The 15637-nt window shown below is 41.3% G+C and overlaps 1 protein-coding gene across 4 annotated transcripts in view; it reads right to left on the bottom strand.

Annotated features, from left to right (window-relative positions):
• Positions 1–15637, bottom strand: part of MAPK9 (mitogen-activated protein kinase 9) — a 47940-nt gene that overhangs the window by 8279 nt on the left and 24024 nt on the right. For 3 of the 4 annotated variants that reach the window (XM_063085277.1, XM_063085279.1, XM_063085278.1), the window contains 3 exons: positions 13849–13987; positions 4536–4701; positions 2924–2995 (listed from right to left, as the gene is read on the bottom strand). In XM_063085277.1, coding sequence (XP_062941347.1) covers positions 2924–2995; positions 4536–4701; positions 13849–13987 — 377 coding nt within the window. Of the gene's footprint in view, positions 1–2923; positions 2996–3348; positions 3421–4535; positions 4702–13848; positions 13988–15637 lie in introns of all 4 variants that reach the window. The other variant, XM_063085280.1, reaches the window with a different exon arrangement.

Here is a 15637-nt window from a genome sequence, read left to right on the forward strand (position 1 = left end):
TTTGTGCACCATTTTCCACTGAGGAACCGTCTGGGCTCCTGCTAAAGCCAAGCCCGCTTGGCTCTAGACCCCTGCCCTCTTGCCTACTCAAGGATGAACTCCCACAATTCCTTCTTCTCGCTCCTAAGTCATGAAAATTTTGCTCTCTACTGGAACATTCTATCACCATTCAAACATGATGTTTTTTTCTCCTATGTTAACACAACAGCCACTTTCTTTTGACCTCCACATCCCCTGCTAGCTATCACTCTATTTCTTTACTCCCGTTTGCAGCAAAACTCCTTAAACAGCTGTCTATGCTTGTATCTCTAATTCCCAGCCTCTCATTCTCTCCTAAGCTTACTCTTAACAGGCTTTCTCCAGTGCTACTCCATGAACACTGTGTTCATCAAGGTTGCCAGTAGCCAGCACTAATCCAATGGTCACTTCTCAGTCCCTATCTTTTTTACAGAGTTAATGGGGCTGCCTCAGTAACTTTCTCTGGCTCTCCAGGGCCCCTCGCACTCTCAGAGGAGGGTGTCACTGCGACTGCCTTCTTAATCTCCGTTCCTTGTTTCTCTTTTCTCCACCACCCCAGAGGGCTTAGTCTTTGGTGCTTTTCTCTTCCCTCTCTGCAAGCATTCTCTACCATCTCAAGGCTTCAGTGCTATCAACAGACTGACAACTCCCACATTTATTTCTCGATCTCAGACCTCCTCTCTCCTGAATTCCATGCTTCATATTTCCACTGTCTAAAAGACATCTCCAAATCCTCAAAAGGCTCTTCGAAGGGTTGACCTTCAAAGCAGATGCAGAGTTCAAGCCTTTCTCCCCACCTACACTCCTCCAGCTTGGTGCACTGGTCTCCTGCTTCTACCTTACCCTCAACTCAGCAGCTGGAGTGGTACTTTTAAAACCTAAGTCAGACCAGTAGCCTAGAAATGGGTGGGTGCTCAATATATATGTGCTGGATTAATTACAAAGGGTCATTTTTATAGAGGACCAGGAGGTAGGAAAGAAAGAGATCTCAACAAGCCAGGTGGACCTTCAGGGTGTGCACAGACACTGTTGTTCTTTAACTCCCATGACCCTGAGAGGCAGACCATAGGTCTCTCATTTTACAAAAGGGGTTTAAACCAAGGCTCAGAGAGGCCCTGAATTTCTCACAGATGAAGAGCTACCGTGTGGAGGAGTCCAAACTTAAGCCCAAGATGACCTGGATAAAGCTTTCTCATAGGCCATAGTAGGGACAGGAGTTCTTTTTATACTTCAGGTCACAAATTTAAAGCAAATCTCTGAGAACCTCAGTCTGGTTTCTAGAACCTTTTGCTATGCCCCAAATTTTCAATCTAATGTTTGAAAAAGTTGGCAAAATTTTCTTTAGAAAATGATGTTAATCACTGCATGAGTCTTGATTATAAAACCATTAATTACTGACATTGCACGTTAATATGTAAAGTAGAAATTTACTTACTAGAATGCACCAAAAAGTACCCACATTTTCCACTTTTGTACTTTTTGAGGAAAACATTTCTTAATAAATAAAACAAGGAAAGGCACAAAATAAGTAAGAATTGAGAGAAACTGAACATGAAGTAGATACTTCTAAGTTATTAATCTTTAAAATACCTCAAATTTTCCCTTCTTAATTGAGTTTACTTGCAAAATAAAGACATCCTTATTTATAGTTTGAAACAAGTGAATCTGAAGTAAGGCTATGAAAAACTGCTACAAAAATTATTGGAACAAAATAAAATGTTATATTTAATTTCACGTATATAATTTATGATGTGAAAAATGTAAAGGAAGATAAATAACAAAATGATAGAAATAAAATCTTTTCATTCCAAGTTTGTGTTGTGAAAAATTTATAAGGAAACAGCCCTCAAAATCATAAAAAAACTAAAATTACTTTCATAAAATACATGCAACACATTGACTAAAGAGCTTGATTTCTTTGAAAAGCAATCATCAGTCTGCTAAGAGAGAGAGATCACTTTAAGCTTTCACAACAAAAACAAAATCAAAGACTAATGAAAATACTAAGTGGTTAGAACACAAATGAAAAAGGGTACATTTGAAGGACCATGTCAGGGTGAAAAATATTAAAGATGGGAGAATGACTGTATGAGGAAAGAAAGCTATTATAACTATTATATTATCTATTCTTCTTTATGATATATTATTAATATGATTTGCTGACCACAGTATAAGTTAATCTTTTGCACTTTAACTTCCCCAGTGTGTCACAAAATAACCCTCTAGATGGATGTTTTTAAAATTTCTATTAAATGTCAGCAGAGTAACAAACAAGAAAATTTAATATATATTGTTCCTCACAAAATTTTCATTTTAACCTTTTTCACTTAGGTCTTATGTAGTGTACTTCAGTTTTCACTTTAAGGAAAAATGTTTTAATGCATATCAATAACTAACAAAATAGTATGTTAATTAAATTACACAAGCATACTAGCCTAATTTAGGTAGCATTTTTCCTAGTTAAATTGATGGAATGAACTACATAAAACAGTATCTTTGTTTAAATATCAGAATACATTTATCAAAGAGTAAATAATTTCTTCTATATGTCCAGTTACTTTTGATAAATCTAAGAACTAATATGAGGGTACTTCAAAAAGTTCATGGAAAAACAGAATTAAGAGATAATACAAATCTTTCCATGAGCTTTTTGAAGTGCCCTTGTGTAACTGATTTAACTCTAAGTCTCAATAAAATCATCACAGGTAGTCATGTAAAAAAGAAAATGTAAAACTGAACCACTCGGTTTGTGACACTAATTTAACAACCATAGTCAAGACCCCCTTAGAACACAGTCTAGAATTACAATAGTTTCTTTTTGAGCGTTCATGTGAGCAGGTGAGATCATGCTGCCTTTGGCATTTATGGAAAGCATAGCTGGGGTCAAGGTCCCGGGGAAGGATACGGTCAGTGCCTTGGAATATCACACAACCTTTCACCAGCTCTCCCATGATGCAACCCACTGACCAGATATCAACTGAAAATAAAATGAAATGATAAAATTATGAAGTGCCATGAACAAAACAAAGGTGAGGAAAAGGAATTCTAACAGTGTACTAAACACACAAATATGGAAAAATAAATTTCTAGCTAAGGGTGAACTTTTTACACAATATAAATGATTGCTGACCTCTATTTTAGCCTTCAGTTTGCAGCAATCTGGGGTTTTAGTGCCAAAGATTCCAATACTTTACAGCTTAAACAAACAAACAAACAAACAAAAGCCAGAAACAAGAAGTGCCTGTGAACACAAAGCGTTTCAGGGCCACATGCCCACCCCTGCCCCCAGCCTCCATGGCCAAGTACTGGGTCTCTCCCTGTGAAGGATACAGTCTCTTCCTGGGAACAGGACTTTATGGAGGACCATTTCTGCCATGATGCACCCGACAGACCAGATGTCCACTACCAAACACCAGGTGATTAAAAACCAGCTAGAGAGCCCCATATCTCTTTTCTCCAAACCCCCTCCCAAATAGAGACAATCTCAGTAAACTTCACCAGCTTTATCAGTGCAAGCTTTTGGAAAATATTGACACTACACCTGAGTAATCATTTTCTAAACAGAAAAAAAATCTCTTTGATGTGTCAAAAAGGCAGCAGTGCTCAGTGGGGAAATGGGCCCCACAGTGGTGGGCTTTTTCTGTGGGGCTCTTGGTGAGGCCCTGCCAGAGGTGCCCTGACTTCCACAGAGTCCACCCTCTTCTGTGGGGCCCCAGCTGAAGTCCGAGCCTCAAACAATGCAGGCAGAGCTATCTAAATGCCCCTGCTGGTGGGGAGAAGTTAGCAGGCAATTTAATTTTCTCTCCCTTCCAAAGGAAGCCTGCAGAGTGCGCCTCTTAGGGTGAGAGCACAGGTTACAAAGAATCTAAATAAGCCTGAAGCAAAACTTGTTTCAGATGACTCAGGCAAACTTTCAGTCTTTTTTAACAAGTAAACGTGATTTATGGCTGGCCGGTTCACTCAGTTTTTTGGAGTGCGGTGTTACGACCTGTACAATTTCCGGTACCAGCCAACTGCCAAAAAAATGTGATGCAGATCTTTTCAACAAATTTGTTAAGTTTTGATGTTAAAAAACACCAATTTTGTTGCACCACTCCATTTACACCAAGTTCAGAAGTATGTAAAAACCAATCTATGGTGCTGGAAATTAGGATAATGACTACTCTTATAGGTTGAGACCTAGAGGGTGGGGGTACATGGCGAGTTGCCGGAGGCTGCTGGTCATGTGGGTGTGCTCACGTTGAGCTGTATACTCAGGATTTGCATACTTTCCTATAAGTATGTTATACTTTGATAGAAAATTCAAAAATACTAATTTTAAAAGTGAATTTTTAAAAGTGAATGATTGTAACCAATGGAAATACAAAATTAATTATTTCATATCTGTGGACCATGATAATCTACGTACAACAGTCCCCATGTTATACTTCATACAGTTCAAAGAAAAGAGAATGAACTAGAGACCTCTAGCACTATTTTTAAACAGCACAGTCTCTTCCAGTCTTGTCTGTACTCACCGTTCTCTTTGTAGCCCATGCCCAAGATGACTTCAGGCGCCCGATAATACCGCGTTACCACGTAGGGGGTCATCATGAAATTGGTGCATGCTGTCCGGGCCAGGCCAAAGTCAAGGATCTTAAGCGTGCAGTCTGATTTTACTACGATGTTACTAGGCTTCAAATCCTAGGAATGAAATGTTTTAAATTAATGTAATGAACCAAAGCATGCTTAATAAACAATCTTACAGTGGTGAGGGTTTTGTGAAGTCAGTGACTACTGAAGTATGTGAGAGTGTAGAGATAGTTAGAATTGAACTCTGGGAGCTTGGAAAATCCTACCTTCAAATTGGAACTAATACAAATCAGCCTAAGGAGATCAGATGGTCCTCTTAACTCTCAGTGGAAACCTACATGACTCTCCTTTGCTTAATATCTTCTGAGAGCTTCCACACTCCTCACTATGGCCTCCCAGGCCCTGCAGGCTGCCCTGCCTCTCTGTCCTCATGTCCTCCTCATTCCTCCCCCGCTCCATGCCTGCTCTTCCTTCAACTGACTCCAACACTCCAGTTCTTCCTCCCCCGCCATCCTCCAAGGTCCTCACTCAGTCCAGAGCAGCTCTGTTCAATAGAAATATAATGCAAACCATGTGTATAGTTTACATTTTCTAGTAGCCATGTTAAAAAGCATAAACAGAAACAGATGAAATTAATTTTAATAATATATTTTATTTAACCCAATATATCCATAGTATTATCACTCAAAATGTAACCAACATAAAAAATTATTAATGAGATATTTTACATTATTTTTTGGTACTTTTTTTTTTTTTTGGTACTGAGTCTTTGAAGTCCAGTGTGTATTTTACAATTATAGTCACATTCTGAATGCTCAATAGCTTCATGTGGTTAGTGGCTACCATACTGGACAGCTAAGATCTAGAATTTTCTGACCCTGGAATCTTCCCATGGCTCTTTGTCTCCTTGGAAGAGGAACTCCATGATCACCAATCTCAACTCCCCCCGCCCCCCACCATGGACTCACCTCTCCTTAACACACCACCTGTGTCATTGTCTCCACAAATGGCACATAGCACAAATGAAGTCACCTGCTCATTTTTTGGTTCCCATCTGTCTTCCCTTCTGCAATGCTGACTCTGAGAGCAAGGCCCTAACTGTGCTCTCAGTACTCAGGAGCAGGACTGCCACAAGCAGACACTCAGAAAATGTTTCTTGGATGAACACATTTGCTATACTCCACCACACTTTCTTCATGCTGATCCCCCACATCCCAGAACTTTCCTCAGGCCACAGGAATTTGACCTTTGCCTGGGGACTCTAGCTTGCAAACTCACCCCAGAAACTGTGACTTTTAAAACAATTCACATCTATTCTTTTCACAAGAGTATTCAAATGTGTAGCTGCAATGTCAAATGGACAAATCACTGCCACATGGTAGAACCTGGCAGTACTTTAAGTGTGAAGTTTCACACTTAAAACTGTCCAGCACCTGACTTTAAAACTTCCCAACTGAAAGGCTGTAAATGGGTTGCAGGTGTGCTTCCAGACAGTGAAGGCTGTGAAGTTGTTATCAGGATAAGCAGAAAACCACTTGAAAATTTACAACAGCTGCAATTATGTGTCAATACTGTTGAATGCTCTTTCCAAACTTCCTGGATACAGTAAAATTTAAATTATAAATATATAATGTTTAAAGATGCAATGGAAATCTCTCCTGGATCCCATACAGAGTCCCCCCCCCAACCCCTCCAGTCCACCTCAGGGTACTGTACAAATACCCCCATTTCCTAGAGTGTCCTGGGGTGGAGAAGGCGGGGCCTCCCTTTTCATGCATCTGCTATTCTGCATAAAGCAAAGTCAGGAAAGAAGCTGCCCTAAACTCCACTCAGGGACTCTTCTCCTCTACTAGGAGTCAGTAATACAGCTAAGACCAAATGGACCAATTTTTTTCTAGTTTCCTTTTTTAAAACTAGAGAATATGACAAGCATAGGCATTTTAGAATACAAATTACTAATAGATAAAATAATGCTCAACCTCACAAAATTTTTAAAAAAATCAAAACAATGAGGATCCATTTTTAGTCTATCATATGGCAATGACAAAAAGAATAGTAACGTCCAATGTTGCTGAGAGAAAGAGACCCTTCCTTACCTGTCAGTGGGGACATCAAGAGGTACTTTCACTTTAGGTAGCTAAGTTTTAAAAAGATTGAAATGTATATACTTTAGCACCCAGCAGTCCCTGAAATCCAACCTTGCTAGAACAGCACGGCCACATGAACAAGGATGTTTAGAGCAGCACTGGTCCTACTGAGGACAAACAGCAATGGTGGGAAGCATCTCAGCAGGCCACCTGCCAGCCTGATGAGCCTCCAGTGAGCCAGAAAACATGTTCATCTCAAGATAGTACCTGCAAGAAAACTGTCACCATAAACTGATTGTTGGAATAACACACTTTACTGCCATCTGCTGGAAAACTTCGATAATGAAACACAAATCTGGGAGGTCTGTGATGTGGAGAGATTTCCTTGCTGCGGTGCCCTGTGCAAGGTGTCACCAGCAGGATTGTGAGAGGTGCTCTCACCTCCTGATAGATGTCTGCCAACGGGGACATGATAGAACAGGTCGCAGGGGCTCCTGAGAGTGCTCTCCATGCCACAGACTCTCTGCAAATAGCCTCCACAAAACAACCAGAGTCAGCTTTCCAAAACTTAACTGAACTTTTGGTTTTCAGATGGCAGAGTAAAGACAACACTGCTCCTACAAATCTTGAAAACATTTTGAAACAAGAGAAACAAGAAACACAAGATACAAACGATACTTGAATTTGGGGGCTGACCCACAGAGAGTTGTGGAGATGGCTCCTAGAACATGGCATCTCTATGGGCAGCCAACAAGGGGCTGCAAAACACCTGCAACCAGAAGAAGGCAAGAGCAGGGGCTGGGGGAGGTCACCCCAATTGACCACTACAATTGCTTGTGCAGTTCCCAGGCCCAGACCCACTGACTGGAGAGGTATCCATTCCAGGAGGGAGGACTCTGTATATCGTGACAAGTGTCTACTGTTGGATTTCCCTAGTCCTTCTCCACAGGGACCTACAGCCATTTATTCAGGTGGCTGTGCACTGGGAAAGGAGAATAACCAGACATTATGAGGACAATTGGACACAGCTTCTGAGTGGACACCGAAACCCAAAGACTCTAAGCATCACCATGCCTCCTCCACTGGGGGTGGGGCTTGAGGGGGCCAAGTGATAAACAGACTGTGGTCCAGGTCTCTTCTAACTATATTATAACAGAGGGTGGGACAGTTAACATAGGTGTAGGGCAAAACTGTAGAAGAATATCGCTGCCCAGCTGACATGAGTGTGACTGCTTTCTTTTTTTTTTTTTAAAAAAAAGGTGACCGGTAAGGGGATCTTAACCCTTGGCTTGGTGTTATCAGCACCACACTCTCCCGAGTGAGCCACGGGCCGGCCCGAGTGTGACTGCTTTCTGACCCTCTTTTCTAATCAGTATGGAAGAATGCATTTGCCCAGTGAACATCATCTCCCTGAGGCCTTATTAATCTGCTCGAGCAACTACACCGCATCCAACACAGCAGCTGCAACCAGGACTACTAGTTGTGTAAGCCTGTGGTAGTCTATAGTCATTCTCCAGGATCCATCTAGTTTCTTCAAGGGCTGGACTAGTGAATTAAACTGATATTTGAGAAGGACCACCGTCCCTGAAACCTTGAGGTTTTAATGGTGGCACTAATCTCCTCCATCCACCTCCCACCCCATAGGGTGCAATAATGTTTGTGATTTATTACCTCAAGGAAGGCAGTTTCAGGTTTCCATTTGGCCTTCCCATCATAACTCTTACTTCACAGTCTAAAGAACTAATGTGGGGGTTACTCCCAATGCCAAGTTTATGAGCTCCAGCCATACAATCAGGGACTGGGCAGATGTCCACCATGAGCTGTGAGACTCAGACCCTTCAGGAATGAAGTTTCGGATCACAGACTAGGTAAACCACAGAGAGCTGCCAAGGTGACAGCTGAGATTATGAATAATGGAGAAGGAAGAGAATGAGTACTCGTTGTGGCCCCGAGATCAACTGTAGAGACAGGAGTTACAGCGTGTCCGTCCCACCAACCTCCATCTTCTAAATTCCCCCTGAGCAAGAGGGACCATGGGAACCACAGGGAAGCTGCTCCCCAACTATGCAAAGTAGAGCTGCGGGGGGCCAGGGTAGACTGTGGGGGGCCATGGAATGTGCTACTTGATCCCCTACTGTGTAAGTACACGACAGATGGCCCCAGCTGCTGCTTTCTGAACCTACCTCTCTGTTCAGCCATGGCCATGCCTCCCAAGACAGCTCAGCCAGTGACTGAGTGGGCAGGAGGGCAGAAGCAGGCCCATTCCCATGAGACCCAGCATCATCTATTGGATGACTCAAGGACTTCCGTGGCCGGGCCAATGCTTTCTTAGAGCTGCACTGCAGCCTGTCGCTTGGCTTCCCTACCCTCCTTTCCTCCTCTCCCTCCTTCAAGGGGTCAGGCCTTCACTGCCCTCTGATGGCTTACCTACCTCTTCTGACATGCTCTCCCCTTTTCTCCTCCCAGGCCTTCTCCCAGTAAATCTCTTGCATGTCTAATCCCACCATGGCAAGCTAATGTCTTCAATAAAAAAACCCATTCTCTGTGGGGACAGAAAGTGGCAGAGAAGCTGTAAATGACTTGACTGAAGGAAATACCAACCTTTGCAACTGGCCCATGGCAGGACAATTTGGACCACACACCCAGGACAGGCTCAGGAAGTGAACCCCAGGTACTGCGGAAGGTGAGTTGAGGCAGGGAGTAGAACACAGAGGGATCCAGGTAAGGAGTACTTAGAGCTTCTGGATCCCCAACTCCACCCCTCAAGTGAGGCCTCTGTTCCTTCCTCACTCCACTGGCCTATTATCTAGAGAAACTAAAACCGAGTTTCCAGACTTAGGGGCCTCAGGCACAGTATTTTTTCTTTTTTTCTTTTTTGCTGGTATTAAGCACAGGAAAAGGCATGGGTGAGGGGCCCAGCCTCAAGACAGGGCTCTTTAGTGGAAGTCTAGATTCTGCCACGTAAGAATCCAGCCCCACCCTACACAGCAGCCAGGCTTATATCCCTCTGTCAAGAGACTAGAAGAGTCTTTTATAGAGAAACTAAATGGCACCCAGAGAAAAGAACATAGAGAGTGACACCTGTGGCTACCTGCTGCCATAGAGGAACCGTCACTGAACAATTCCAGCCCATGAACTCAGCACTGCCAGTTGGCCTTCAAGGATCAGATCACAAAGGATGACCAGACATCCCATCTGAGAAATGACAGGGTGAGACAAAACACACTAAAAAAAAGAACTCAAGGTAGAGAAAACACAATGCAGGGAGTAATAAAAAACTTCAAAACAAATTTACCCTTAGAGAGGTAATAGTTCATCCATGCAACAAGAACAAATACTATAAAAAGGAACTTTTAAGGATAAAGAGTTCCAACAAACTGGCGCTTCAGAGAAAGAGATAATAAAGAACAGAGGAAAGAGGGTGTTATAAAAGAAATAATACAAATTTCTTAGAACACTGTGATGTGCTTGGAGCTGAAGGGTCAAGTGCCCAGCATGATTAATGAAAAAAATGTCCATATCAAAGCATATCATCATAGCATTTCAGAATACAAGTAAAAAACAATTTAAAAAGTTTCCAGAGACAGAATCAAAATGAAACCCAAACCAGGGTACTAGAAATGACACTGGATGCCTCTCTACAACGGGGTACTAAATTCATTATTCTGAGGGCAACTGATTTGTAAATAAAATTCTATATCCAACCAAGCTCTTAACCATGTGAGGGGAAGAATAAAGAGTTTCAAACATTTGAGGCCTCAAAAAATTTCCCTCTCATGCACAATCTTTTAAAGAATCTTTTGGAGGATGTGTTCCCTCAAACAAGTGAGTGAACCAAGAGAGAAAGAGACAAGGAAGGTCAGGAAGCAAGGAATCCAACATGGGAAGGAGGCGAAGGAAATCTCCAGCAAAACACTGGAGGAGACCCAGGATAACCCCCTCCGCAGCAGGTATGGGGGCAACCAGTCCAGATGGGAGCAGGATGGAGGCTCTTGAGAGATTTTCTGAGAAGATGAAATTTATGAAATACCTAAGACATCTGGACACACTGAGAGAAAATTTAGACACTTGGCAGAAAGCTTAGGGTTAAATTAGCAATTAAAAACATAGAAAACTAGTACCCCCTTAAAAAAAATAAAATCAACTTCAAGCAAATAAAAGATGTGTTGTTAACTCCAGGGACAAAAAGTTGCAAGGGAAAGAAACATAATCAGAGTATAAATAGAAGACTCAGTTGTGAAAAGCATTCACATGGTCATGATGACATAAAACACAATACTGAGCCAAACAAAATTACATTATAACTATCCTGGGGGTAAGGAGAGAGAGGAAAGGCAGTAGGAGTGAGGGTCAGGTTGGTGAAAGGCAGCAAAATCAGCATCTTATGCCTCAAAGTGAAAACAAACCAATGAAGAGATATCTAAACATATTATTGCAAGATATGATGATAAACACCAAAACAATCAGCTAAAAGAACTGAAAGGGTTTGCTTCTAGGGAGGGAGAAATAGAGTAAGGAGGTGGGGGATCTGTTTTGCATAAATATTTGTAGAATGATCTGATCTTTAATAAAAATAAAAATCAAACCAACCAACTTGTTCAGCAAGTTGCAGAACAGTTATATACAAGATGATCCCATCTTTGAAAAATACAAGTTAAAAAGGACATAAGTATAAACAGATATGTTGGCATTAACATCATTAAATAGAGAAGTGTCAGTATAAAGTCAGGAAGGAAATGCACCAAACTGCTATCACTGTCATCTCCAGGTGGTAATGGAGAGCTGAGGTACTTTTATTTCTTTTAATTTTTTGAATCATATAAAGCAAAAAGTGGTGGGATCAAACGTAAAACTACTTCTCAAATAATTACATTTTATGTTTAGCATGAAAGTTTTAATGAGCAAAATTAAAAGTGTTTCTGTGTATGGCACGGTAGAGAGCAAAAAGGCCGGGGATGGTTCACATAAATGGCTAACACCCTAAAGGGTTAACTGAGGGTTCCTCAGCTCTTGGGACCTTGACAGGGGTGGGAGTGGGGGTGGGAAATTGGGACCTTTCACTCTTTGTTTTATATACCTGTGCATTGTTTGAAACTTTTCCACATGAGTGTGTATGACTTTCACAAGCAGACACAATTGCAGCCATGAGCCTGGCAAGGCCTCATGAATGTGTAAAGAAGGAGGGTACAAGCTAATGGGGAGGATGTGGCAGGAACCGGTAGGCTGGTGAACAGCACACAAAGGCGGAAACAGAGTCATTTTCTCAGGTCTTAGGTTTCTAAAATCCGTGTTGGGCAAACCCAATGCTTCTTTGGGTCCTGTCTGACCTGCTGGTCAGCAGGGTGGACCCAAGCTGTAGGGACCATTAAAAAGATGTATGCTGCAGCTCTCATGAAATCTCCAGTAATAGGAGGATATTGTTTTCCCACTTACCTCTGGGCCCAAGTGGGGAGAAGCAAGTCAGGAAAACCATTTACCTTTGCAAAATGAATAAGGTTTAACATAATAAGACCTAAGAATCTGGGAAATTATTCTAAAGCATAAATTTAATAAAAGATGTATCTAAGAGATATTAAGAATGCCTTAAATTATATAAAGGTCTGTGAATTTTTTTTTTTTTTTTTTGTCTGTTTTGTGACTGGTAAGGGGATCGCAACCCTTGGCTTGGTGTCGCCCGCACCGCGCTCAGCCAGTGAGCACACCGGCCATGCCTATATAGGATCCGAACCCGCGGCGGGAGCGCCACAGCGCTCCCAAGCGCCGCACTCTCCCGAGTGCGCCACGGGGCCAGCCCGGTCTGTGAAAATTTTAGCAAGATAATTAGAATGGTAAGTTAGGAAATCTTTATGTTTAATTAAGAAGCCTAGTGTTACTATTTTTAAGCCGAATTCACCATTATTTTAACTGACCACTTGGTGGCAGCAAAAGCTATATTTTAAGTATCAGCACACTTGCAAATGAGATGCTTATCAGTGTACCAAGTCCTGGGAGGACAAGAGATGCCACACCCTGACACTGGCCTTGTGCCACAGACCTGAGGCTTGAGAGGACAAGCAAGGGCTCTATCAGTGCAGGAGACCTCCATTCAGTGGCTGTGATGGAACTAACCCTTCTTGGCACCTAACAGATCTCAAAGAATTGATACTACTATACCATCAAAAAACTATCTACTTCATTGTTCTTGTATCACTGTCTTCTTCCCCACACAGATTTTAGTTCAGAGAAAATACAACTTCTCAGTGTTGGAACACAAAATCTAAAGATAGTCTGCTAGATAGTCTGCCAACAAAATAGTATAGTAATAATTTAAGGAATGCTAAGAATATCTATTTCCGATATATATATATATATATATATATATATATATATATATATATATATATATTACCTCCTCCTCTAGTCTCACTCAATATTGCAGGTGTTTTAAAAAAATTCTATCATGATGTTCTAATTATACAGCAGTACAAGCCAAAAAATAACAAAAACTTATAAAATCAGCTTAGAGGATTACATTCTATCTCCCTGGTTTTTAAATGTTACTTTCTGACAGTACAGGCAACACCATCATTCAAAACCCAGCCTCAGCCTAGTCAAGGAGCTCACCCAGGGCCACTCCCAAAGCACAGGGTAAAGAGTGATGCTGCTCCCATCAGTGAGACACGGATGCTGTATTGGCAAAATTTTATGATATGAGAAATGGATATTGGGTACATAATTTAAGTAAGAGTTCTCAAGGGGGACAAGGGAGAGAGGGAGGGAGGAAAGACGAACAGGTAAAGAGTCACAAAAATCAACTATAATGTATATTGAGAAGTTAAAATAAAAAATAAAAAAATAAAAAAAAGAATTCTCAAGCATCTGTCTCATTTACTACTTGGCCTCTAACTTTCCCCCACCACAAATCTAAATTTCTTTCTCATTAAAAATGGGATTTCGAATATGACAAAAACATTAACAGTAGGTAAATCTAGGTATAGTAAATGGTACTTGGGAGTTATTTGTCCTACTTTTGCAATTTTTCTCTATTTTGAAACACAACACAATTCCATAATTTATTTGGATTTTCAACCCTGACAAATTTTTAAAAATATCTTAATATTCTTTTGTATATTGAGAATTATGACAACCAAATGATTATGATTTTAAAAATTAATATGATATCACTACTTACTCTGTGAATTATACCAGCTGAATGCAAATGTTTAATACCACAAAGCATCTGGTAAAGAAGGTAGGACATTCTTTCATGGTCCAACTCCATATGAATAACCTGACATAAGTTAGCATCCATTAATTCCATAACCAAATACCTGTGCAGGAAAAAAAACATCAGCCATGTGCATGAAAATTATCCAGAATTCCTTTATGGGTATTAAACTGGAATTTTCTATGAAACAATAACAACTTATTATCTAATCACAACACTAGCTAAAGTAAAAAGATAACTTGTCTTCTCTATGTATTTATAAGGTGTCTCAAAAAGAAGCAAATATATAACGGAACTTTGTAAAAATTTTCCAAAGAATATAAAAACAACTAACTTACCCAATGTCTTTCAAGTTAAAAACAAAACAACTTTTACATCGTAATAAACAGAATCTCATAATTCAAGTTCCTCTACTTAAATTTGCTGCCATTGGATCAGTCAGCATACAAACCATGCTGTTACAGGTTCAACTGTAACATATGTACCACTCTAGTGGGGGATGTTGATAATGGGGAGGCCCTACATGTGTGGGGGAAGAGAGTATATGGGAAAACTCTGTACGTCCCACTGAATTTTGCTGTGAAACTGAAAGTGCTCTAAAAATGAAGTCTATATTTTTAAAAAAGTGATCACACAACAACAATTACAATAAAAAAGAAAACTTTTGACCCCACTTCCCTCACCAGCTATCACCCCATTTTCTTTGCTCCCTTTGCAAGCAAAACTCCCCAAAGAGGTGTCTAGACTTGCCATCTCCAGTTCTTTTCTCTTTTTTTCTTAATCCCACTGTCAGGCTTGTGCCCCCACTACTCTGCTGAAACTGTCCTCCTCAAGGTCACTGATGACTTCCATGATGCTAAATCCAATGGCCAATCCTACAATCCTGACTGTCCCTACTTACTGTCGGAGTGCCCAGCACTCGGTCCTTGGCCTTCTTCCTTTCTCTAACTACACTCACTTTCTTGGTGATCTTCAGTCTCACGGCTTTAAATACAATCTATATACTGTCAACTTCAAAATTCCTACCCTCAACCCAGAGCTCTCTCCTGAACTCCAGGCTAATTTATCTAACTGCCTACTTCACAGCTCCACTTGAATGTCCATTAGACAGCTTGAAGTCCACGTCCAAATCTGAACTCCTGATTCCACTCCTAATCTGCTCTTCTCATAGCCTTCCTCTTCTCAGCTGAGAGCTCCTTCATCCTTCAGGTGCTCAGGCCTCAGCTCCCCTCTCACTCACCACCTGTCCTATCTATCAGCAAATACTGTGGCTCTATCTTTGGAACAGTTCAGCATACAATTTATTCCCTTCACCCTCACTATTATCCTTTGGTCCTAACAGACCTACCATCAGCTCTCACCTGAATTGCTGCGGTAGCCTCTGTTAATTAACTCGTCTTCTGTGTCCCTTCTGTGGGTTCCCACCCCAAGAACCAGAGTTATTCTTTTAAAACGTAAGTCAGGTGAGCTCACTGCTCTGCTGTAAATCTTACTCTGACTTGCCTCAGAGCAAAAGGACATCCTTACAAAGGCTTAGAGGTCCCTGCAGTGTCCCACCCATCACTTCTCTGATCCCACCCTCTTCTCCTTCCCCTGCTCCCTCCACTCCAGCCACACCAGGCTTTTGCTGGTCTTAGAACACACCACGTATGCTCCCACTGCCACTCCTTTGCACTGTCTGTTTCTCCTATCTCCATTCCACCTTCCCCCAAATATTTGTAGGACCAACTCCCTTACCTACTTTAAAGCTTCC

This window comes from Cynocephalus volans, chromosome 2, assembly GCF_027409185.1.
Source record: "Cynocephalus volans isolate mCynVol1 chromosome 2, mCynVol1.pri, whole genome shotgun sequence".
NCBI classification, from domain to species: Eukaryota; Metazoa; Chordata; class Mammalia; order Dermoptera; family Cynocephalidae; genus Cynocephalus; species Cynocephalus volans.